Source organism: Anthonomus grandis, chromosome 17, assembly GCF_022605725.1.
Source record: "Anthonomus grandis grandis chromosome 17, icAntGran1.3, whole genome shotgun sequence".
NCBI lineage: Eukaryota > Metazoa > Arthropoda > Insecta > Coleoptera > Curculionidae > Anthonomus > Anthonomus grandis.
The window spans coordinates 13106800-13131881 of NC_065562.1; the positions used below are offsets into that span (position 1 = coordinate 13106800).

General features: G+C 32.5%; 1 protein-coding gene across 2 annotated transcripts in view; it reads right to left on the reverse strand.

Annotated features, from left to right (window-relative positions):
• Window positions 1–1521: 1521 nt before the first annotated feature.
• Window positions 1522–25082, reverse strand: part of LOC126746222 (uncharacterized) — a 28695-nt gene continuing 5134 nt past the window's right edge. The window contains exons 4-9 of one of the 2 annotated variants that reach the window (XM_050454374.1): window positions 24099–24294; window positions 18411–18452; window positions 18190–18347; window positions 16558–16724; window positions 14231–14411; window positions 1522–8293 (exon numbers count right to left, since the gene is read on the reverse strand). In XM_050454374.1, coding sequence (XP_050310331.1) covers window positions 8082–8293; window positions 14231–14411; window positions 16558–16724; window positions 18190–18347; window positions 18411–18452; window positions 24099–24294 — 956 coding nt within the window. In that variant the 3' untranslated portion in view covers window positions 1522–8081. Of the gene's footprint in view, window positions 8294–14230; window positions 14412–16557; window positions 16725–18189; window positions 18351–18410; window positions 18453–24098; window positions 24295–25082 lie in introns of both variants that reach the window. The other variant, XM_050454373.1, reaches the window with a different exon arrangement.

Consider the following 25082-nt stretch of genomic DNA (forward strand, 5'->3'; position numbering starts at 1 on the left):
GTTGCCAATATTACATATTCTTTTCTGGCGTACATAGAATAAATTGTGTCCCGAATTCTATGTTTCAAATATGTTGTAATTTTGGTTTTTGCTGTCTTTTGCTTGGAAGATATACGGGCTGCGTAATCCTGATCTGATTTTATCCCATTCTTCTTTATATTTGCGATCGTTGTTGTGCTCAATTTTGTTGCATCTGCGGCTCGCTGTATCACATTCTCAATTTGAAGTGCAATTCCGTTTCGGATTTGTTCCTTTTCCAGTTGAAAAAAAGCCAATATATTTAAAATTATCAGCTGCGATTGTTCATTATACCTATTATATATTTTTTTAGGCATTATTTAACACTTTGCGAAATAACTTTCAAGAACAAGTTGACAAACCAATATTTTTGATTGACAGTGACGGATATTTCACATAACCTAGTATATAAAAGATGAATATCGCCGCTGTTTGGAATATGCTAAACAAAGATAAACAAAAAGAACGTCATTACAAATGGGCATAATTTCGACTTTAGTTATGCCAGGCATTTAACCATATTTTTCATATTTTCGAGAGACTTAAAATAATCTTGCTTAAGGTTTTTCAGGATACACTTTATAAGTCTTTCAGGAGTTTGAATTAATTTTTTATATTTTCCAGGATTTTTTGCATTCTTTCATAGGTTTAACTTTGTATGTCTTGTCCAGGAACTTAACTTCATCTTATATGTTTTCCGGAGATTTGAAATAATTTTTTACGCTTTACTTAGCATATCTTCCAGGCATTTGATTTCGGTTTCATATTTTCCAGAGAATTGAAGAAATTGAAGTAATGTTTTTCATGCAGTTTGTAGGAATGCCAAGTATTTGTCTTAATATTCCATGTTTCACAGGCTTATTTTTGCATAACGTGAATGTTTTTCAGGGTTCACTTTTGTGTGTATTTCAGGATTTGACCTCATTTATGTAGAGATTTGAAATTATGTTTTTCAGGATTCACTTTGCATTTTGTTTTTTTATAGGCATTGCAGGTATTCTAGAAAATTCACCTCATTTTTCATGTTTTACAAGCTTATTTTTGCATGACATACATGTTTTTTAGGATTAACTTTATGTCCTTGTGTAACTTTTTATGCTTTTCAGGTTTCACTTTCAATTCTAGAAAACTGACTTTGTTATCGATGTTTTTCGGGTTTGGGTTCTTGTTTTCATTTTTCTATATTTTCCAGATACTATTTTTATGTCTAAATTAAAAAAAAAAAAGATTTGACAGAACAAATGCTCTTGTTAGCCAAGAGTCCAAACACTTACCGTCATTTATTATCTTATTAGTCTTATAGGAATTTAACATTTTGCATTTGTTTTTAAAGCTTCACTCTATATTCCAAGAATTTTACTTCATTTTTCATAATTTCCAGGGGTTTCAAATAATTTTTCCTGCTTCAGAAAATTGACGTATTTTTTCGAGCCCTATGAGGACCTAATATCACGATCACGACATTTTCTTAAATCGTAATTTTAAGGGATAACAAACGGACACTTATATAAAAAAATGTCTTTTATTTAAAAATTAAACATTTTTTTTCAACTCTGTTTAAAATACTAAGCCTACACACTATAATCTACGTTAATTTTTGGCATGGACACACTTACTTTGGTAAAAATAATATTAACTAATATAGTGTATTACTAAATACTCGAAACTATGTAACATTCAATATAAAAAACATATTTTAACAATTTTATTTATTTTTTTTGTTGGAAGCCACACAACATTGCACATACATTTTCATACACAATATGGACATTTTAATACCTACTAATTTACAATTTTCTGAGGATATATTTATTATTGGGGGGGTAGGCCTTCAACAACTTTAATAATATAATAAGCCAATAAGCCGTAATTTTCCAAAATTTCGTTGTTGTCATTTTGTAAATTTGCACAAAAAACTTTCGGTTTTTCTATATATTATAACCGTCGATGCAATCTAGAAATTTCAATGTTTATTATCTGGTTAACTTCTATGCAAAAAAATATACTCTTTGTAATCGCTTTTATAGAATTAAATTTATTTAAGCGTAATCGTTTTTATTGTATTTTTTTCTTACTAGGGAAAGGGACTGAGTTTTATTAATGAAGGCAGAACTTTTTTGTTTTATTTTCTAAGACAAAATATTAAAATTTGGCATATATGCGTTGCATTAAATTGTTTACTTAATAGTTAGGGGCATCAATATGATTTTACTTAGAGGATTATTATAGAACATCGGATCTTTCAATTCAAATTCAAATTTTATCCTAAAAGAGGCCACTGATTCTTCTATGTGCATATACGCCAAATTAAACAAAAAATCCATAAAAAAATACAAATTTTATCTGGGAGAACCACTTGCTTGCAACATCTGGCATATATTTACAAAAAGGTATTTCATAATTCAATGTCAACATTTTAAAATACAACAACTCTTCCTGCAAACGTAAGTGCTAACTTGCTTCGTTTTTATGATATCGCTTTGCCTTAAAGGCACGTATAATCTAACTCATTTTAATATTGACGTTCAATTATGAATTATATGGGAAAGAAAACATCAAATAAATATTCGGAGTAATAAACGCTATAAAATTGTTAACAATGTGGCACCAATAAAGTACCTATCGATATTTCGGATTTCTTTTAACATTTAGCAACGAAATTTAACAAGCAACTAAAATCATTCGAAGTACAGAATGATTTAAAGAGACTGAGCATAAATTTTGGATTTTGGATTCAGGTTTTGGATAGTTTCATAAGAAATTCTGTGATTACCAATGAAGATATACCTAGGTAAAATTAAACAAACACGTTTTTCAGGTTGCACTTTGTAAGTATGCCAGGAATTTGACCGAATTTTCCATGTTTTCCAGGGAAGTAAATTTTTCTATACACTTCACTTAATTTGTCTTCAAGGAATTTTACCTTAATTTTTATGTCTTTCAGGGATTTAGAATTATTTTCCAGTTTTAATAAAGTTCTTCATGCTTCATCTTGTATGCCTTTCAGGAATTTGGTCTAATTTTTTATGTTTTTGAAGGAATTAAAAAATTTTTAAATTTTTTTAGATCCTACTTTTCCTGTATATTTTCCAGGAATTTGAAAAAAAAATTGTTCTATTGATTAACAAGGTTCCAAACATTTCATGTCACTTAATATCTTTTCCAGGCATTTGAAACAATTTTTCTGTTTCCAGATAGACTTTGGATATCTTCCAGGAATCTAATTGCATTTTTCATGGTTTCCACGGATTTCAAATCATTTTTATGTTTTTCAGGATTCACTTTGTACATCTTCGGGGAATTTTCCTCTAATTTTTCAGAAAATTCCAATTTGCCTTTTATATACTTCACTTTTTCGGTCTTTTGAGATTAATGTCAATGTTTTAAAATAAAATAAAGGTGTTAGTGCTCGTTATGTAAAAATTTTAAATACTCATCAGTTTATCTACACTATCGGGTAAAAGTAAAGCAATTCTTATCGAATATTTATTTATCAAAAATAAAATTGGCATCAGCGAATATTAAACACCTGCCAGTTTATAAGGTTATACTATGCTGACGGATTAAATAAAATTGTTATCAAATGTCAAAGAACCATCGATAAAATAAAATTTTCAATACTAACGATCGGCGTATTGACCCAACCCTCGTTGGTTTTATCAAATAAACTTTGTTTGAAAATGTCGTGGTACGGATTTGACGCTCAACCTCTTGCCATAGATTCTTAATACGGTTTAAATCCGGTGATTTTGCCGGCCATTGGAGGACTGTTGGATAATATTCTCTGGAAACCACTGCGGAACAAGACGAGATGTATGCTTCGGGTCTTTGTTTCTCACTCAGCTTAAGGCAACATCACTTTTTAGATTATGTCCCTTGTATAGCAATCGATTCGTCATAGTCCCATCTGTGCATATCCATAAGTGCAATTGACCTTCTCCACTCCAGGAAAAGTAACCACATAAAAACAGACTACCCCTTCCATGCTTTATTGTTGGTATTGTGTACTTTGGTTGAAACTTCGTAACTTCCTAACATGCCTTATTTTATCGGAATTGATGATGATTAAATAATTTTATAACGAGTTTTGTCACTGAATAATATTTAAGTGATATACTCAATAGAATTCAAGTGACGATGTGCAAACTCAGAAAATAACGAAGAAATCAAACATAAGTTTACTAGATCGATAAACACAACGGGTTGGAAAATACAAATACCTGGAATACATGAAATAATGACCAAATAAGCGAAAAAAGAACTAGAATAAAAACAGCAAGAATGACTATGTGTTTTCAATACTATATTATGGATTGGAAAGCTGGACACTTAAACAAGAACACATAAAGAAACTGTAGTCCTTCGAAATGTACTGTTATAGAAGGGTGCTCAGGATATTTTGGACAAAAAATAAAACATACATAATACGTCGAGAAATGGGTAGAGAATATGAAATAATTAACACCATAACATAAAAGCAAGAAAGTCACCATATCTAGGATATACAAGGTGTCCAAATAGGGTATCAGCACTTTATTTGTGCATTTAGTCTCAGACGTGGCAACGCCGCCACTTACGGTGCGAGTCAAAATGTAAACGGGTTCAAGGAATTTCAGTTGCAATGGAGCCGTTTATCGGAGAGCAACGCGCCTTTTTGTGTACGTGCATTGAACTAAAACAATAATTCAATCATGACAGCACGCCGTCTATATCGCGCTCATTACCAATTACATGATATTCAATTATCGCCTAGCCCTGATGTTATTAGAAAATGGATCAGAATGTTTAAAGCTACTGGATCCACAGTGAAAATTCATAATTCAGGCCGCCCACGAATCATAAGAAGTGCAGAAAACAACGAACGAGTACGTCAATCAAACAGAGAGAATCCAACCTTATCTGTACGGAAGCGAAGTCAGACGACTACTCTCAAAAGATCATCTTTACATAACATTTTGACCAAAGACTTGCATCTGCATGCATATAAGATACCGTAAGTGCAGGAATTAAAACCGAGGGATTACAATACACGGTTAAAATTTGTCATGATAAATAAAATTGAAATGATGGAACGATTCGTCGATTTCAATAACATTTTATTCAGTGATGAGGATAATTTTCATGTAAATGGGCACGTAAATAAGCAATATTGCAGGTACTGGTCTGACGTTAATCCTCGCAGAAAACACGAACGTCCACTGCATAGCCCTACTGGCCTTCTAGGAGCTCGGACCTGTCGCCACTTGATTATTTCTTATGGGGTTACCTCAAAAGTAAGGTCTACGAGAATAATCCAGCTGATACAAATCAATTAAAGCAAAATATCCAGGAGCAAATAAGATTAATATCAAGGGAAATGTGTGGACGGGTTATAAATAATCTTCGTTCTCGATTTGAAGAGTGCATACAGCGCAACGGACACCATTTAGCCAACATTGTTTTTGGTTCATAAATTTTCATACAACTGTACATTAATTTGCCATAAATAAATGATCATAGAAATATGGATTATTTGGTTTATGTTGCAAAGCCAGTTGCAACATAAAGAAAAACACATTCAAATACACACATAAACCATCCACACATTTATTCATACCCAAATTAAATAAAACACAACATTTACAATAGAAGTCGACTTAAATAAAAATTTACATTCGTCAAGATATACATTCCCGGAATCATTCCCCTTCGTTCTATTGGTCGCGACGAGCTTCCTCACACCCCGCGCAGGTAACAGTTTTTAAGGGAAATTGCATCATCCGATTTTTTGGCGTCAGTCGCTCCTAGATAATGGTTGTGTAAGGAGACTCTCGGTCTCGCTGTTCTGTCCCGCCCGCTCGCATTTTTTTTTTAAATAAGAACAACAAATTCTCTCACACAAAATTAAATGGTTTTAAATTAAATTGTTTAAAGTACTTTTCGCGTTTCTGTTTTGGTGCCCTTTTCACATAGCCAGCTGGTCCTTCGTAGCCCTAAATAGAGATACAAGAAAGCCCTCAAGTGTTGTGGGTTTGGATGCAGTCCAAATTCCAACAGTTTATGCGAACATCACATTGCTGATACCCTTTTTGGCCACCTTGTATAATAAGAGGACAGCGGTATGAGATGCTTAGGAAAGACTGGTAGAAGGAGAATGTCATAGTTGGTGAATTTAAAGAAATTTATAGCTCAACAGAACTTTTCAGAATAACGGCCAATAAAGTATGAATAGCAATGAGGATATTAAACCTCCGATTAATTGACTCATACTAAACCTCCGATTTAATGATAATACTGACTCAACAATTAGAGGAAGCAATTTTGCAAGCAGTGGAAGACGATCTGACAACTAGTACGCTTATAAAGCGTACGTAAAGCGTTATAGCTTTTAAAGATCATCTCTACAGTCTGACATTAGCAACCAAAGTGTTTGGAGGGTTTTGCACTTAAATTTCCTTTATCCATACCACATTTAACGGGTGCAAGCACTGTTGCCAAGAGATTGTCCTGCACGAGTTTTACTGGTGATTTTAACAAAAAAATGCACAGAATCCAAACTTTACCTCTAAAATTCTATTCGCAGATAAGGCAAGTTTTCAGTAGAAAAAGAAAAAGCACTAGCAACAAAAAATACGATGTGGTTTATGCACGACGGTGCACCTGCTCATTTTAGTCTTGCCATTCGAAACTATCTTAATAACACTTTTCCTAAGCAATGGATTGGTCGAGAGGAGTCGAACTACAGCTATGGCCAGCACGATCCCCAAACCTCAATCCTCTGGACTATTTCTTTTGGGATATCTGAATAGCTTGTTTATGCGACGCCAGTTGTGAATGAAAATGATATAAGAAACATAATTATAGATTCTTCTAATGGAAGAAGTCGTGGTTCTCACTTCGAACATTTGATTTAATAAAAATATGACTCAAGTTTTTTAGATATTAATGAAAAATCGACTTAACAAAAAAAGTTTAACACCCTGTATCTCGAAAACGAAGCGTCTCCGGAAATATGTTTATATAAACTTTTTTTATTAAAAAATTACAAGGAATCACCTCTTAAAATTAAAGTCATCACTTATGTTACACCCCGTATAAAGAATTAGACAAGTACACAACTACTAAGTTACTTAACTGCCTATCATCTACAAAATTTGATCGGTTGATGTAAAAATTGTTTTGAGAATACAGAAAAAAAAAATTATTTATCCTTATTGAATACAAATCTTTATTCTTACTTGAATAAATAGATTAATAATACAATTACATAAACCTGTTAACCCTCTATGGGAAAAAAATGGAAAAAATTGCTTTACTTTTGTTGCGTTAATAAAGTACATCTTTTACCTTAATTACCTTATGACATACTAGTTGGTTGCGTTTGAAACGTTGGTTTTATTTTCGCTAAGACCAATTTCATTTTTAATAATTAAATAGTTCATGTTTTCGTAAGAGCTTTACTTTTGTCCGATAATGTATTTGCCGATGATACTTAGGATCACTGCTTAATTTTAAACCCAAGTTCAACCAATTATGGCAAATTATAATAAAAAAAAGGAACTTATTTGAAAAAATATTGTTAAATTGCAAATGTACGTTTCACCTCTAGCCAGGTTTTCTGCCAGCGATTCTGGACCATAAAAAATTTGAGAAATATTGGTCTCTTCTTTTTTTAAACCATCCTGTATTTCGTTGATTTGTTTAATACCCTACATCAATAATTGTTCATAAATAATCTAAAAATATAGCTTACACACTAATAATAATCTCTCGACTGAATATCACACCTATTCACTAAAAATATAAAATACAATTGCTACAAAACTTTTTCTTTGGCAATTTAATTTCTTTTTTTTTTTGGCAAGACCATTTGGTAATGTAAAAAATATTGTTTTCTTTTTTAATAAAGAAAAATCTTAAAACACAACAAGGCCCAAATCTTAGGCGAACAACCCTTACCACATTACATGCATTCGCGAAATCTCAAATTTTCCACATCAATTTCCTTTGTACTTATCTCACATCCAAATCTCCACTTTGTCTAAACAAATTCAGCATTTCCCATGCAAAATAAACGTTTTCAGCTAATCGCTGAAAGAATTTATGGTGGAGTTGTGTCTGGTTTTTCGACTGCCCTCCTCTGCCTCCACCTTGGGGTGAATACTTTGACTCAGAGCGATCGTTTTCGGGAAATCGATGGTCGCGTAACTCTTTTTTTGTTGGGTGGGGCTACTTTCGATTTCGGTCGGGGTTGGTGCGGGGGGTAGTATTTGGGTGGGGGTTTGAACCGGTGTATCTGGAAAAAAATCAGTAGGATTACAAAAAGTGTTTAAACATTAAAATATGTTAAAAGTTTTCATAGATGTGTACAGGAATAAATAAAAGGTATAAATTTAAAACCAAAATATATCTCATAGTGTCGTGCAGAACGAAAAGAAGGCTTACATTACTCAACAATTTAACCAGGATTCCAAATAATTTTGGCAAACCTAAATTACCTTGGCTTAACGCAAAAAACTCCTATCTTACCAATAAATCAAAATGGTCCAATTAACGCAGCAGATAATATCCTAATAACGCAATGATTTTAATCATTTTAATATATCCTGACGAGTGTTTGGTGGGGCGACTTCTTAAGAAAGTGGCTTCAATGTGATTTTCTGTAATATTAATGACTTATCCGATAAAATATTTATTTCTTTGTCTATTTCGATATTTTGTTGGAAAACACACTAGAAGCCAAGTTCCTTTATCTATTAAATCAAGCGAAATAGGAGAAACACATCGAAGCAATTCACCCTCAAAGCAGACTGATGCTGATGAATTATTTGTATCCAACTTATTCTCGGACTTATCGGTGAAACTTGGTAGTAAAGTGTCGTCTGCATCTGAAGAATGATCTTGATCTTTTTCCATTTCAGAGTCTTCACTTGAAGAATGATCATGAGCTTTTGCCATTATTGGCATGAAATTACTAATACTATTCATCTAAGGTTTCCATACGTCTTTCCAAATCATTATCCTCTTGATCGTCTTCATCCAACGTGCTTTTAAAATCTGCACTTGTAACGCTTTTGCCAGCAGGAACTTGAATTTTACGACGTCGACTTTTCACATTTTGACCATCGCCATATCCCATTGTTCTTAGAAGGTTTACCAAAGAGTTATTAAGTCCTTCTTTAATGTTCTGATTCTCATCATTCGTCTCGTCAAGATTTTGCTGCGGAAGGCGTCCCAAGACTTGATCCCTATCTAGTGAAAAAATTCCGCACTTTCTAAACCCAGATTATATGTTTTTTCCAGCATTAGGCTCAATAAACTTTGACAAGTCATTTAACAAGAAAGGGAATCTGTCCTTTGGAACCGTGCAATGCTTTGAACCAGCTCCCATTTTTCAAGGATCTGTCGCCAAGCTGGTTTAAGAGGCCGGAAAAATGCCACGTCCAGAGGCTGGGTCAGATGAGTAGAGTTAGCCGGGAGGAAGATAAATGAAATATTACTTTCTTCGCAAAGAGATACCGTACTTGCAAAAAAATGTGAATTTAGATTGTCGCCAATTAAGTACTTCTTTCCCGGTAGATCTTTTACTGCAGGTATGACAGCTCTCTCTATACCCAATCTGAGAAGGAAATCGCATCAAACCAACCTGATGGACTTCTATTAAATCTGACTTCCTTTGGTCCTCCAACTGTCCAAGACGTATACAAATTTTTAGCTTTGTAAACCACGTATGGTGGGAACAATTTTGCATCAGCTGAAGCAGCGTACATAATAGAAACAGCTGACTTCGACGTATTGCAAATACGTTCTGGATAGCGACAGCCCCTTTTCGAGATTACTTTCTTTCTACCCGGATCGTTAGTTAAATTTGTTTCGTCGTAATTTATTATGTTTGATGGCGGTACATTTTTCAACTTCGTGGCTAAATTGTCAAAATAAGCATTGATAGTATTGGGAAAAACAGCAGCTCTTGAGCGCTTGATGTTTTGGCAGATTCTAGATCCTAATTCATTTTTTTGACGTTTTAAAAAAGAATAGACAAATTCTCTGCCAGGGATATTATCTTTAAATCTCGTTATTGTTTTACCTTTACGGTCTAGGTAATTTTTTATCATCATTCTGACGTCCAAAAGCCAAAGTCCAAAGCCAACCTCCACGGGTGCTGATGGCATTGGTATTAAAATGATTTCACTATTGATCTCCTATCTTACTCCTTATATCACTTATATTATAAATAAGGCTTTATAATTATCCATTATTGTAATATTTTTCAAACTTAAGGAAATAAGAATATAATGGTGTTGCTGGACTATAGCAAAGTGTTTGATACTATAGACCATTCTCTCCTTCTTATTAAAATTAAATATTTTGACTTACATCAGTCAGCTGTCAAACTGCTGCATAATAACTTGATTAACAGAAGACAGAGAGTGCGCCTGAAGTCCGCATTTTCAGATTATTTGCCTGTTAACCAGTTTTTGCGAATTTTTAGATACTTGTAAGTCACATCAGTATGCAGATGATGTCCAAATCTATCATTCCTTTTCAAAAAGTATGTTCAACAATGCTATTCAAGTCATACATACAGACCTAGAAAAAATTGTTCAGGTGTCCCGCTCTCACAAGTTAGTACTTAATGGAATAAAATCAAAATTACTTATATTTGGATACAATTATAACCTAAATATAACTATAGATGGAAATACATACTTTATCCCCACCTAATTACGAAAGAAATTTGGGTATACTTCTTGACAGTGGATTTCACTTTGAAAATCATGTATCTAATATATTACAGAAAGCGTCCTCTAAATTAAAGATTTTGTACATGCATAAAGAGATCTCATCTACTAATATTAAATTAACCGATTCTTTAGTTCTGTCTTTAATCACATTCAGTAATATTCTCATCTGGCCCGCAATCTTTCGAAAAGACAAGTACAGTCTTCGAAATGCTTCAGTTATGACAAAAGAAAATTTGTCAGTTCAGTCTGTTCGTTTCAAAATAAATAGGCCCACTCTGGTATACAGAATCGTCCACAGCAAATCTCCCGTTTATTTGTACCATAAGCTAGTTATGCGTAACTCACACAACTTCATGGTAGCAAAATATAAAACTACAAAATTTCTTCAAAAAGTCTTTTAGAAGTATTAACAGTGACCAGTTGTAGTTAAGCCATTTGTCCATTAATTAATTTGTGTTTCTGCGAGTCTTTCCGTTTCGTGCATGTGTTCACAGCCATAGCAATGTCATTTGCATATGAGACTGCTATTCCTTAGAGCTATCTGATTATTATAAGCCTTAAACAATAAACAATAAATATCTAGTATTGTATCTTGCGAAATACCTATCTGTAAAGGTTTTTCTTGGCTAGGGTTAATATTATTAGGATTATGATTATTATCTTTACGCTTTGTCGTCGATCTGCAAGGTTATCGATCATTAATTCCCTAGCTATCCCCCTACCCTTTCTTTCCAGTAGTTTGTTGTATTCAACCGCATCAAAGGCCTTTGCTAAATACAAAAATATAGCAAGAGGCTTCCGATTACTATTTAGTGCTGATCGAATAAAGCTTATCAGAGTGTCCACTGTCGAAACAACCAAATTGCATCTCAGAAAAAAAACTTACGTTTTTCAAAATAATCTGTTACTCTTATAGCTTTTTCAGCAATATTTACAATATTACCAACCAGAGAGATAGGCTGATTTGTTTGAAACGTTTTTTCAGATTTCCTGTTTGTTTATAGGTACAACGATCGTTTTTTTAAAGATATAAGGAAATTTTACAATTTATAAACATTTTATTTATAAGACACTCGATTTATCTCGTTCTCGATTGATAAAGTCACTGTCTGATTTGGCATCCAACTTATTCCCTCTTAGACCCATCAAAATTAAACAAAAAAAACCATGGTCTACTAAAGGCTTACGCTTGTCTTCTAAAAAATTCTCAGACAGTGTGTTCTTCCACGATTACGTAAGGTTGTACAAAAAAAATTACCATAAAACAATAAAGGCAGCCAAGGACCTCTATTACAATAAAAGGATTTCTAATTCTGGAAATGTTGGTAAGGAGACTTGGTCTATTGTTAATGAATTAAGGGATAAGGCTTGTCCATCTATCACAATCCCCACTTCACCGGATAACTTAAACAACTACTTTATAAATGTATCTTTATAAATGTAGCCAAAAATTTCATGAATACCGTAACTCCTTCCCACGATCCTCTCTCATATCTCGCTAATGAGAATTTACATAATTTCTTTCTTACACCCATAGCATTAGAAGAACTACGCAGCACAATAAAAGACATTAAAAACAAATCTTCATCCGGGGCTGATGGTCTAACGCTCAAAATGTTTTCAAATCTCCCGGATATTACTTTAAACCATCTTACCAACTTGATTAATATGTCTCTTCAAATTGGAATCTTTCCAAGCTGCCTTAAGACGGCAATTATTATTCCTTTACATAAAGGGGGCGAGAAGGATCAATGTTCGAACTACCGCCCAATTGCACTTCTCCCAACATTATCGAAGTAACAAGTGCACCAATGACGCTATGTTGTCCCTCTTTAATAATATATACTCCAGCCTAAACAGCCATCTCTCTACAGCAACAATTTTCTGTGATTTCTCTAAAGCTTTCGACTGTGTAAACCATAATATCCTAATTAATAAATTGCAGCACTATGGAATTAGAGGAACACCTCTCGAGTGGTTCATGTCATACCTGAACAACAGGAATCAGTTTGTTAGGGTTGATTCGATGACGTCTTCGTGCAAGCCAATAGAATGCGGGGTACCTCAGGGCTCAGTTCTAGGCCCTATTTTGTTTCTTCTGTTTATAAATGATATTGCTAATCTGGACATAAATGGTAAAATTTGTCTCTTTGCGGACGATACTAGTTTTTCTTGGAGCAACTTAAATATGGTGGCTCTTCGTAGAACCATATCTCGTGACCTAGTCACCATTAAATCGTGGTGCGATTCAAATCTCTTGTGCCTTAACGTCTCAAAAACTAGAGTATTATCATTTAGCGGTGCGTTGCAACCTTTTGTAATTAATAACAACAGAATGGAGGTCGTTGATTCCGTAAAGTTCTTGGGACTGATGGTAGACAACTTTTTAAAATGGGATATCCACATCGATTCCTTATCCAAAAAATTAAGTTCTGCATGTTTTGCTCTGAGATCAGTATCCAGGGAGCTAAGTTTGGCAACGGCTATAATAGTTTATTATGCCCTGTTTGATTCGCACCTCCGATATGCCCTTCCGTTTTGGAGTACGTGTGGTGCGACTCAATTTGAACGCATATTTAAGCTACAAAAGAGAGCTATACGCTATTCATTAAGACTAAATTACAAAACTCACTGCCAGGAATATTTAAAAAAATTTAAAATACTAACTCTTCCTTCCTTATTTATATTTAAATCCGTCTGCCTAATCCGCAAGCACTTATCAGATATGTCAGAAAGGCCATCTCACAATTATCCTCTTAGAAACGCAGAGTACGATCTTTATCTACCAACCCCACGATCAGAACTAGTTAAACGATCCATTCTTTACAATGCAAAAAAATGCACAATCATCTCCCATTTGAAATCAAATCAATAACAACTTTTTCCAAATTTCGGAAAGCTCTGAAATTATACTTGCTGGAGAGAGCCTTATAGACAGTAAACGACTTTTTTTAATAATTAATGTTATGTAATTTTAAGCACGCGCTTCCTAAACACTGGTAAATTTGTTTATGTTGTTATGATAATGTACATAAATAATATTCGTATATTATGTAAACAAATTAGTAGTTTGCTAATAATGTTTTTGTAAACAACTGCTTTTTTTGCCGACTTTGTATACAAGTGAATGTATATATATTTTATAGATTTTAAGGAAATGTGACCTCAAACAATTTATAAAATTGTTAAGTTTTTTGTATGTTTTGTTGTATTTTTTATTTTTATATATTTGTATGATTTATTTAAATAATAGCTTTGTCGAGAAAATTTTAAATTTTATGATAATAAAGCATTGATTGATTGATTGACATGTAAGAGAAGGTGTGATTATATTGTACAATTAATTTAAGAACTTTCAATATTTCTGTAATTGGTTTTATAAAATATTGAGTTCGCAGCTTTATTTTGAATCGGAAAATGTACTTTATTATTTATATTAATTTTTTTCACCATATCTAACACTGGACAAATGACTAAAAATGTATTACCTATAGGTTCATCAATGTAGCTGCCGTTATTATTCCTAGTAGCGGCAAGATCCAGCTCCGCATAGTTGACCTCACGTATTCCCATATTATAGTCCAAGTCGCTGTAGGCCGTTGGTGTGCAAGGAACGCTGTTGCTCATATACATATTATGTACCACGTCGGTATGGGTGGATATTGGAGTCTGTTTTTAGAAAGAATAACGTTAAATTTTTTACTGCAAAGAAACTTTAACAGTACGAGAGATGATGACTTATTTGGGTTCATTTTACCAGTTGCAGAATATCGACATAATTGTTTGCGCAGGATGTTTTAAACATATCATATCAAAGACAATCACAAATTCAGTGGTTAAAAATTTAAAAGGGCCTTGGAGGTTAAATTTAAAATTGCACGATTGTGCGATTTTTTGTGTAAGTTATGCAAAAAACCACATTTCTTAAGTTTTCTGGTAATATTTTGAGAGCTAACTATTAGTGGCCCGATAAAAGTTAAAGTTGGTTTTGTTCATATTAAAGTTTTCTAATCAAGTGATTTTTTTATCCAATAATTATTTAAAAAAATATCACGTTTCAAAAGTATATTTATAGACAATTTCGACTTTTTAAATAATTGCCCTTTTTCCAGGTAATTGGTTATTTCATCACCCAAAAAAAGAAAATTGATTTAAATCGTGCCACCCAATTTCTATCATGCTGAAGTAAGTTAAAAATAGCTAATTTTCCCAAAGTATTTAAGTTATTACACCTACTTACAAATATTTAATTTAATATACAGTAGTGGCCAAAAGTAAAAAAATCAATATTAAAAATAGTATTATTTTCATATAATTGTTTAAAGATTTACCCACAGGTCCCCTAGACTTTAAATTATTGTTATTTGTAAGGCGGTCTAGAAAAAGATACCAATAAATTTCAGTTAAATATTTTGCTTGCTATCAGATAAAGCAATAATATAAATATAATAATGGAATTATTTTTTTTGTCTAGATATTTATAAAATAAAATAAGTATAGTATTGCTTCTCTTTAACTCAAGGTGCAACATGCCACGCGGAATTAGATTCACTCTTGATTTGAAGACAACGCATTATTAATGCATATAGCGCGGGTGATCGTCAAATTGATATTGCTCGTAGATTTGAGGTTAAAAGAAAAGCTGTTTGGGCAATTATCAAAAGATATGAAAGGACAGGATCATTAGAGCCAAAAAATAAATCTGGTCGACCAAAAAAAATGGACATTAGAGCTGTAGGCAAATTAAAACAAATTAGCCAGAATAACCCTTTCATGACTTCTTGTCAAATTCAGATAGAATTACAGACTCTAGGGATTTGTAATGTGTCCTCAAGGACTGTAAGACGAAGGTTGGTAGAAGAGAATCTATTTGCACGTAGGCCAGCAAAAAAACCATTGCTTTCAAAAACGAATCGCTTAGCCCGATTGGAATTTGCCCGTCAGCATATACACTGGACAAAGCATGAATGGAAACGTGTTTGCTGGAGCGACGAATCAAAGTTTAATTTGTTTAATTCCGATGGAATTCAATATGTTAGACATCCTTCTGGCCAGCGTTTGAATCCCAAGTACACAAAACCTACAGTTAAGCATAGAGGTGGATCAGTGATGGTTTGGGGTTGCTTCTCAGGTTATGGAATGGGCCCGTTACATCGTATAGAGGGCATAATGGACAGGTTTATGTACAGGGATATTCTCAGAGTTGTTATGTTGCCCTATGTCGAAGACAATTTACCATTGAGATTCCAATTCCAGCAAGATAATGACCCGAAGCATTCCTCCAAAATTATGAAGCAATTTTCGAAGAAGAAAAAATACCAGTTTTAAAATGGCCATCCCAGTCGCCCGATCTTAATCCCATCGAAAATTTATGGGAAATTGTAGATCGTGATATTAGGGATACAAACTATTCAAATAAACGTGAATTATTCGAACGGTTGCAACAGAAATGGAAAAATATTGGTTTTAAACTCATAGACAATCTTATTCAACCAATGCCACGTAGATGTCAGGCTGTAATAGACAATAATGGGTATTTTACAAAATACTAATATTGTAGATGGTTTAGTTTGTAATTAAAAAAAATACTTCGAAAAAAAAAGAGTATTGGTTATTTTTTAAATTTGTCTATCTACTTTTGTCCATCGTATATTTAGTTATATCTTATTATTTACCAAATTAGGTGATTGTTTTTATACATGTTTATGTTGCCCATAATATACTTAAATATCTTTATTATAGAATTTTTATTTCCTTTGATTTTTTTAAAAAACCATTTGTCTATCTACTTTTGACCATTACTGTACCTACTTACCTGTACCAAATTCAATGTCTCTGTATCCCTGGTGTCAATATTGGCGTAACAGTGCATCTCGTCGCTCAGTTCCCTATGAAACTCCCTACTCTCCGGAAAATTAAATTGACTTGGGCTGCTCACAATTTCTTTGGTATCAATATTCATGTACACATGAGAAGGTACATCTAAAAATAACAATTTATTTTTGAATTATTTCTCGTGATCTCAGTTTGTAAGCTTGAATAATCATTTTGTCTTTGGATTTATATGTTGGTAAAAGTTTGATTGGAGGTACCGTTTTTTATTGCAAGATTTTCAATTACCACCAGAAGGTGGGACCTAATAAAAGACCGATGTACATACGTTATCCATGCAAGAATTTATGAAGCGCTTAAATTTCGTTTTTCCAATTTGAATTTTATGGAACAGTTTTACCAACAAGTATTTGGATTAGGTATGGGTAATTGTTTAGGAATATGAGTAAACTTCAAAAAACATGCATCGATTATTACTACAATTTACAATTGAAATAGAGTCTAACAACTCAATACTTTTCAAATAAGAAATTAACATTATAAAAAATTGAAAAAGTAGACCACTACAATTGTCTCATATCGACTATCAGAAAAAAAATCTTCTTTAAATTAAAAACTATATTTTAAATAATGATCATCTACACATATTAATTATTAAAATATTGTTTAAACAAATGAAATAAATCAAAACCGTTGAAAAACATGTCTTTCAAATACATTTCTCTAAAAATATTGTAAGATAAACTTAATGGCGCTAATGTTAACACTGCTTTTAAGAATGAAAACAACACCAAATGGTTCTTTTCAAAATTAAAAAAAAAAAACATCAAAGGACCTAGGAAATAATATAAGCTATCAAATTTTATATTCTGAATGCGATGGTGTTTACATTGGTCAAACGTCAACATATTTAAAAGCTATAATTTCTGAACATTAAGAAAGTACAACATACAAATACTTATGAACAGTAATTCAAATACCGCTCTGCTGACCACTTTTCAACAGCCTTAACAGAAATTCTATTTAGACAGCAAAATTATAAAATGAGATTCTTGAATGAATGGATTGAACTTAAAAAATAAAGTAAAAGTAACTTAATCAACGGGACGTTGACAATCTACGTAATGCATATTTCACTTATGTAGTAACACTAAAAAAAATATCCTGTACACAGCATAAGATCATACACTAAGTGAGTCCCCAAGTATATTAATCCTATGATAAAATATAAAATGGCATAAAAATAAAAGAGAGCTACATAGATTTTATGTTATAGATCAAAGTTTGACTACTCTTTTTTATGGTTATATATTGTAAGTAGACAAAGAAGTACGGCAGATTTTAATATTGTATTTTAATAATTTTTTTTTGAATAATTTTGGTCTAGTTCGCCCCATTGGTCAGCTTCCCCCATATTACGGTAGTTAAAGTTCGACAAGACTAAGGATTCGCAAAAGAATTATACGTGAAATTAAAGACTTTTGAATCAACAACTTAACATATTCACGAAATCTCAGCTGATTATTTTATATTTAGACTTCATATTAAATCTTTCCTGCAGAGTAATTTAAGAAGCAACCCTGTGCATATAAACAATAACTGAAAGAAATATTACCGATATCTCCAGGTCCAACGTTCGCATATGTAGCTGACGGAGGTCCTATTCCGTTCTCTATAACGAAACTGTGTCTTTTATTGTTGTTGTGCTCCATTGGAGGCAGTTCTGTTATTACTGGCGGCGGCGATATTGTGGTCGGACTCAGCTGACCACCGCTACTAACGAAACATATTTAATAAGCTTGTTGAAATTTTAATAATATGGTTTTTTTTATTTACCTAGATATTGATCCTGGACGACTTAGGACACCAGTTAGAGGCCTACAATAAATTAAAAAAAGGGTTATAAGGTTAATAAAGAAAGGTAAAAATTATAAAATGAAACTTTTATACTTTGTAATGCCAACAAAATTTCCAAATTGATGTGACCATAAGGGTTTAAGATGTTTTTTGCACATTATATAGGACATGCAATTCAAATGGTTTATTAAATAACTAATTATTATTACATTGTCGTTTTCTTGTTTGACTTATGAACTAATACTATTCCCAAGTAAAATCTTTGTTATTTAACTTTTTTTTAATATTTGCTATAAGTTATTTTTTGATTTGAGCAAACCTCTTATTATTTACAAGGAAATCCTTGAAAAAACAAATTTTCGTTAAAACTTAAAAAAAAAATATAATTGTGTAAAATTCTAGAAAAGTAAATCAAATTGGGGTAAAATATAGTAATTCCTTCTCGGTTTTTTCACGTCCTAGCTAATTAAAACTAGTCATTTTAGATATAATGAATCGAAAGAGTTTATTTATTTACAACAGAGAAACTCCAATAATAGAGTGAAAAAGATATATACCAATAATAATAATAACTGTCTTTTTATTTGTCCCCAATAGAAATGCAATATGAACACTAGGGCTACTCCATCTAACCATGAAAGCATATAAAAATCAAATCATCTTATCAAAATAAAATTAGTATTATAGATATAACACAGTATTAATAAATACTAGTATTAAAAAATCCAAACTAAGCGAATTCTTTTAATTTCGGCTAGGCGAAGTTAAATATATCGCATTGATCTTATATAGAGTTGTATGTATTACAGCCTCCACGTATAGGCGAAAATTTTGTAATGTTGGGTCTTGCAAGGTAAAAAGTTTGAGGACTGCGAGCTGACAGTCGTGGAGTGTGTAATGTTAGAAGTTGCAAGATCTCTGGCGAGTCAACTAAGCCATTAATTAATTTATATAAGAATTGTAGATCTGCCAAATACCTTCTTGTCTGTAAAAATTTTACCTAAAATCTGTCAATCAAGTAAACGATCATGTGAGAAGCAGATTTCCGGGACGCATATTTGTAAATGACGGACACGTCCGCTGAAAGATGTACCCCGAACTAAATTTGTATGTAACAGACGAGTCCGCCCTACGCGTCTGCTGTTTATCAAAATTTAACATTTAATAACCTAAAAGTATATTTATTTTTTAAAATGTATTTGCGCCTAGTGCAATATTTTGACTAACGCAGAGTTCCAATGAATGAGGTGCTTTTTGCCGTTTTTTGACATCAGCTGGTAACTTCCCCGACTTAGCCTTTTTGCTGCCACATGAAACTCTTCTACGTCCCACCGATGTTGGTTGTACAAGAATATTTTTTCCCTTGCGGCGACATTTATTGATGTTTCCTTGCAATTCCTTTATATTTAAAGGCTGTATAAAGACCAGACAGAAGAGATGTTTTGGAAGAAGAAAATTTTTTAATATTACTCAAATATGTTTCTATGGCTGAGCAGAAATTTTCAGGGTCTTCCTCAATACTTTTCATAATAAAATTATAGTGCTCTCTCCACTTTGTTTTCACAATTTCGGTCGAATAAATATTGCTTTTTTCAATACTTGTATCAGACTCCAATAGTTCCGACTGTTTTAAACTATGTTCTTCGTTACGAATTTCTATGCTCACAATTTCATCTTTTCCTGTTGCGACTTTATATAGTTGTAATTTAGTGGCATAGGAAAGTGTATTTATTGCGCTTAAAAATTTGTGTTTTTCCAAAATGGCACTCTGATGTTTGCAATATTTACCATTAAAACCAATTGGGCATGTATACATACAAGTTTGAAGATCTACCAAATAAGTTACATTATTATTATTTTTGCTTGTCACTGAAAATTCCAACGAATCCATGCTAATAGGCTCAACAACTATTGCACCATCAGACACTCTAGGTAAATACCTAGTAGCAACCGTTTTTGAAACTCTATTAAAGAGCAAATCCAATATACGCTGCCGGTAATAATTTTCAAAACTTATCTAATTTTCAAATATAGTCACTTAATTGAGTTAAGTTAAATGCCTTGGCTCTCTCTAAAGGAATGTCTTTTAACAACCTAAACATGATCTCAGTGTAATTGTTTGTATCACTTCCGCTTAACTTTAACTCTCTTCTATATAACAAGCAACAAGTTTCTTGACGAGTAGGCACGCTACTTATATACTTCTTAAGATTTTCATGGCCGCAATATTCAAAAAACAAATGTTTTGCATCATTTAGTTCATTTTCTGTTTTAGAGTGTAAAATGTTTTTAAATAATTTATAATACTGTTGCGCTAAATCCCGTGGTACCCCATTCTTTGCCATTAAAATCCATCTCCAAACTGCTTTTTTTTACATGAGATATGCACAATAGTAGTTTGGCTTCTGGCCAGTGTTTCTTTAGCACTTTTCTTTCACCTAAATCGTCATCTGTCAAGATAAGTGTCGGACGAATTTTTGTAGGCATTATGTCAAGCAGTCCTTTAACTGCTACATCAAATAAGTCCGTTTTTTGACAATTTGCTAAAACGCATCCAACTGGCAATCCTCCGGCCGCACTTTGTATCACAAAAAAATATATTTTGTGATCATAAACATCGCAATTACCGTAAGCATCAACAAACATTACCTCATTTGTTTGTGGTATCTCTATCGCACGTTGCATAAGAGGTGTACAAATAGCTACAGCATAATTATTTTGTAGGGTTATTATTTTATGACAGAGTCCAGTTTTGTCTTTATGACAAGACAACATGTCCTCTAATTTAAGCAGCATATTAGAACCAGTGCGATCACCAAAGTCATCTTTAAATTTATTTTTCCACAAATTAGATACGTCCGTTTTTGTTCGTATATAGTATCTGTCGTATAATACGTTATCATATTCTTCCCCCAGTTCCTCCATTTTATCCATACAATAAGTATGGTAAACTGTGCAAAATGACCCCTGTCAAAAAGATTGAATATCTTTTGTTTGGCCTCTGATCCTAAACGTCTCTCACGAAGCGCTTCAACAACATTCAATCTATGACTATGTGTACATCTAAATTCTATCAAACAAGGCCATTCTTCTGAAGTCAAAGATCTAGTTTGCACTGATTTAGATATTTTTAAAAATTTCTTTCTAGTTATGAAAAGTTTCGCTGGGCAATTAATATTTTTTGATTTTCTTTGTTTTGTGCCAGTCGATTTAACTTTGGTAGCTGTATTCAAATGGCATTTATAAATGCGAAGAATATTTCTTGGTGCTGTGGTCGGAACTTTAAATGTTTTCTCGATTGTCCAGGTTTCTCTAGTTACTGCTTCAAGGTTAGATACCCATCTCTATAAGGAAAAAGTTTGAATTACTTCAAAAAATCAAAAAAGAAAAAAATATTAGTTGCCACCGAATCTAATTTTAATTTTTAGTTTTTTTTTATCAATCAGTCACGTTGAGAACATAAGACCGACGGACAAAAGTTGTTATTTTTTGTTGTACATATGTACATATGTATATAGAATGTTTCATCGGGAACTGCATTGATCGTTTATGGGAAAACTATCCATAAGAAAATTTGGAAAATTTGGCAACGTGCCAGACTAAACATTTACTTCCGGTATAACCGGAAATGTGACAGCTGTCAAATTTTCAAAATTTTCGTTTGGTTAGTTTTCTCATAATCGATCGATGCAGTCCTCGGTGAAACACCCGGTATACCTTTTATGCAATAAAGTAAGTTTCCTCTATTTGCTTAGAAAGATATGTACATACAAATCTCAGAGGTTTAATATCCACACGGGTTTAATAATTAATGTTTTAATAATTAAACCTTCAGCATTCAATTCAACACCTTATATATTAAATTCTCAAAAAATGTATTTGTTATTTTAAAAGAGCATGAAAGGGTCATTCCATTCATGTTTTACAAAAATGCCACAATTACAATCGAGTCTTAAAAAAACATGAGTGTTGTTTTATAAATCTGTCGAAAAATACTTTAAACAAGCAATATATAAAATAAAGAAAATTGGTAGTGTATTCAAATTGTTCATTTTGGCTAGAAATATATAATGACATAGGTCATTGATATGATAAAGCATCAACAAAATTATTTACCCCCTGTGTATGCTGAACTCAAACAAAAGCAGCCTAAGTTTATTCTAAAGTATTCAATGTTCTAAGTCGATATTTATTACCTTTTCTCTTTAAAATCATAAAATTTCTCAGAGTATTCCCTTATTTTAGGGTTTTTTTTAAACAAACAATGAGGTTATGTAAGTTATGTTACAGTTTTTTTAGTCGTGTTCGTAATATAGATAGAAATATCTGCTTACCTCTACATCTTCTTTATTTGCTAGTTTGGAAAGAAACATATTAGTTTCTTTAGTTTTTTTATATTCATAATTTTCTGGTAATTTCCGCATTTTGTTCACCTCGAAGACATACGATGTACCAACAATCAATCGTCACATGTGAATATAAAATAAAAAATACTACTTGCAATACTTCTACTATAGCCCTGATTGTAAATAGCAGACGTATTAGGCGGATACGTTTCCTATTTAAAAATGATTTTCGGGCAATGCCGAAGGTTTCCGAAGGGATAACGCGTCTCGTGTTTACAAATATGCTTCCGGGACACTCTTTCGCATTTGAAAACCAGAGGAACTTAAGAAATTTTCAGTGTTAATATTGTGGCAACCAGACTTGGGAAGAATATTCCAAAATTGAAAGAACATAGGTAAAGTACAGGAGTTTAATGCTAAAGATAATCTCAAATAATGGAGAGTTCCTGCCAACAAAACCCAGCATTTTATAACCTCTTTTCATGATATCTTCGATATGCAAATTAAATGAAATGTTTAGGGGATAATAGGAATGTAGGGGTCTAGCCAACAAAAACGTCGAAAATTTTCATTAATTTTCCTCATAATCAGTGTTCACATAGTCTTCTGTCAAATTAATGAGAAATAGTATGAAACAAGTTTTACCCTTTTTAAAAACTAAAAATTGTGTGTCAACAAATCGGTTTTCAGCTTCTGCCTCAGAATTAATAGTGGGTAAGTTTTTGTGTGGAGGTACTTTGTGACATTTCAAAGACATTTGATCAAGTGAATACAATAACTTCTTTATAACTGTAACCCCTAGAAAATATAGCACGAACATATAAATGGCTTCAAATGCCCGAAAAACAATGTTTGTTTTAGTAAATAGAAAATTATTTCCAAATAACGAATGACATTAGAAATTTAACTGGAACAAAAATTTGAGTTAAATTTGACTGCTGAAAATGGCAAAAGTTCATCCCAATCCTCGAACACATTAAATGTCTGGAACAAACCTAACCTTTAATACCTACAAGAAAAATGTGAAATCAAATGCTTAAGTCTGGAGCATACATCTATTTCAAATCTATGACAGATAAATGGCATTTGCTTAGCAATAAATTGTTATTTACTTTATTATATGCTTTAAAAAAACTCTATATACTCTATTGCCAATCCTATCTTGACATACCTTGGCATATCCTATAGCCAAGTTCTTGTCAATTTTTACCTTTTATGTAATGGTCTGTATTTTATCACATTCTTGCCTAATAAACAAAATTATTATTATTATTATATATTTACATTAAAAAAACATAATTTTTAAAAATATTTTACTAACCTGGAAGCATTTTGTACAGAATTTATGCGTCCAGTCTCATGGTTTTCGGGACGTCTCTGAACAAAAGTTCCAGCTGGAGCAGGAGTCGTAAGGACGCCCCCGTGGACGGGAAATTCTATGGTGTTTAGCGGCATATGATGAGATAAGTGTCCGTGTTCCATTCCTGAGATTAACAGCGGGTTTTCTTGAACCCCACCTAAGAAAATAGTTTATTTATTTATTGAATGAATCTATGGAAAATCCCCATTAAATGTTACAAACTTACAAGATTATGAACATAGTATATGATTAATAGTAGTAATCATACAATACAAAGTGCTAAATTCAAAATGAGAGAACATTAATGAGAAAACATATCAAATTATAATATAACAACATAATTACCAAGCTAACACCTTTTCGCAAAGCAAGACATCTTTTTACCTGATTGATAGTGAAATAATAAGAATCGATAGGGCTTGGAATTCCATAGAAAGTTCTTTGAAAAGGAACATTGTAAGTAGAATGATATCTAAGACCCTGATATGGAACATTAAATGTTATATAACATAAAAGAAAGGGACAACCCATATCATTATGTACAAGTTTGAAGATAAACAATAAAACTGTAGTCATGGTCAAGCATGGCAATATCAGACCTATAAGCACAATGTCTCAAACATTTATGTCGAAGTCTTAAGAGTGTTAATATGAATTTTGATAATGAACAGTATTCTAAGGCAGAGCGCCCACCAAAGCGGCAGTGACATAGCATGGGCATGGCACTGGCGTGGCAGGTAGCGCACACTTAAGTAGCATGACGTAAAAAAGGCTAGTTAAATTCAAAATGTCGTCCTCTGAGGATGAAGTTATGCTAACGGTTTTAAACGTCAATAATATGAACAAAACTTTTCTTCCGCAACATCAGTTTTATATATTACAGTTTAAAATAGTGTTTCTGAAATCATGCAACTCATCACACCCAAGATCTTTTAACTGTGAAAT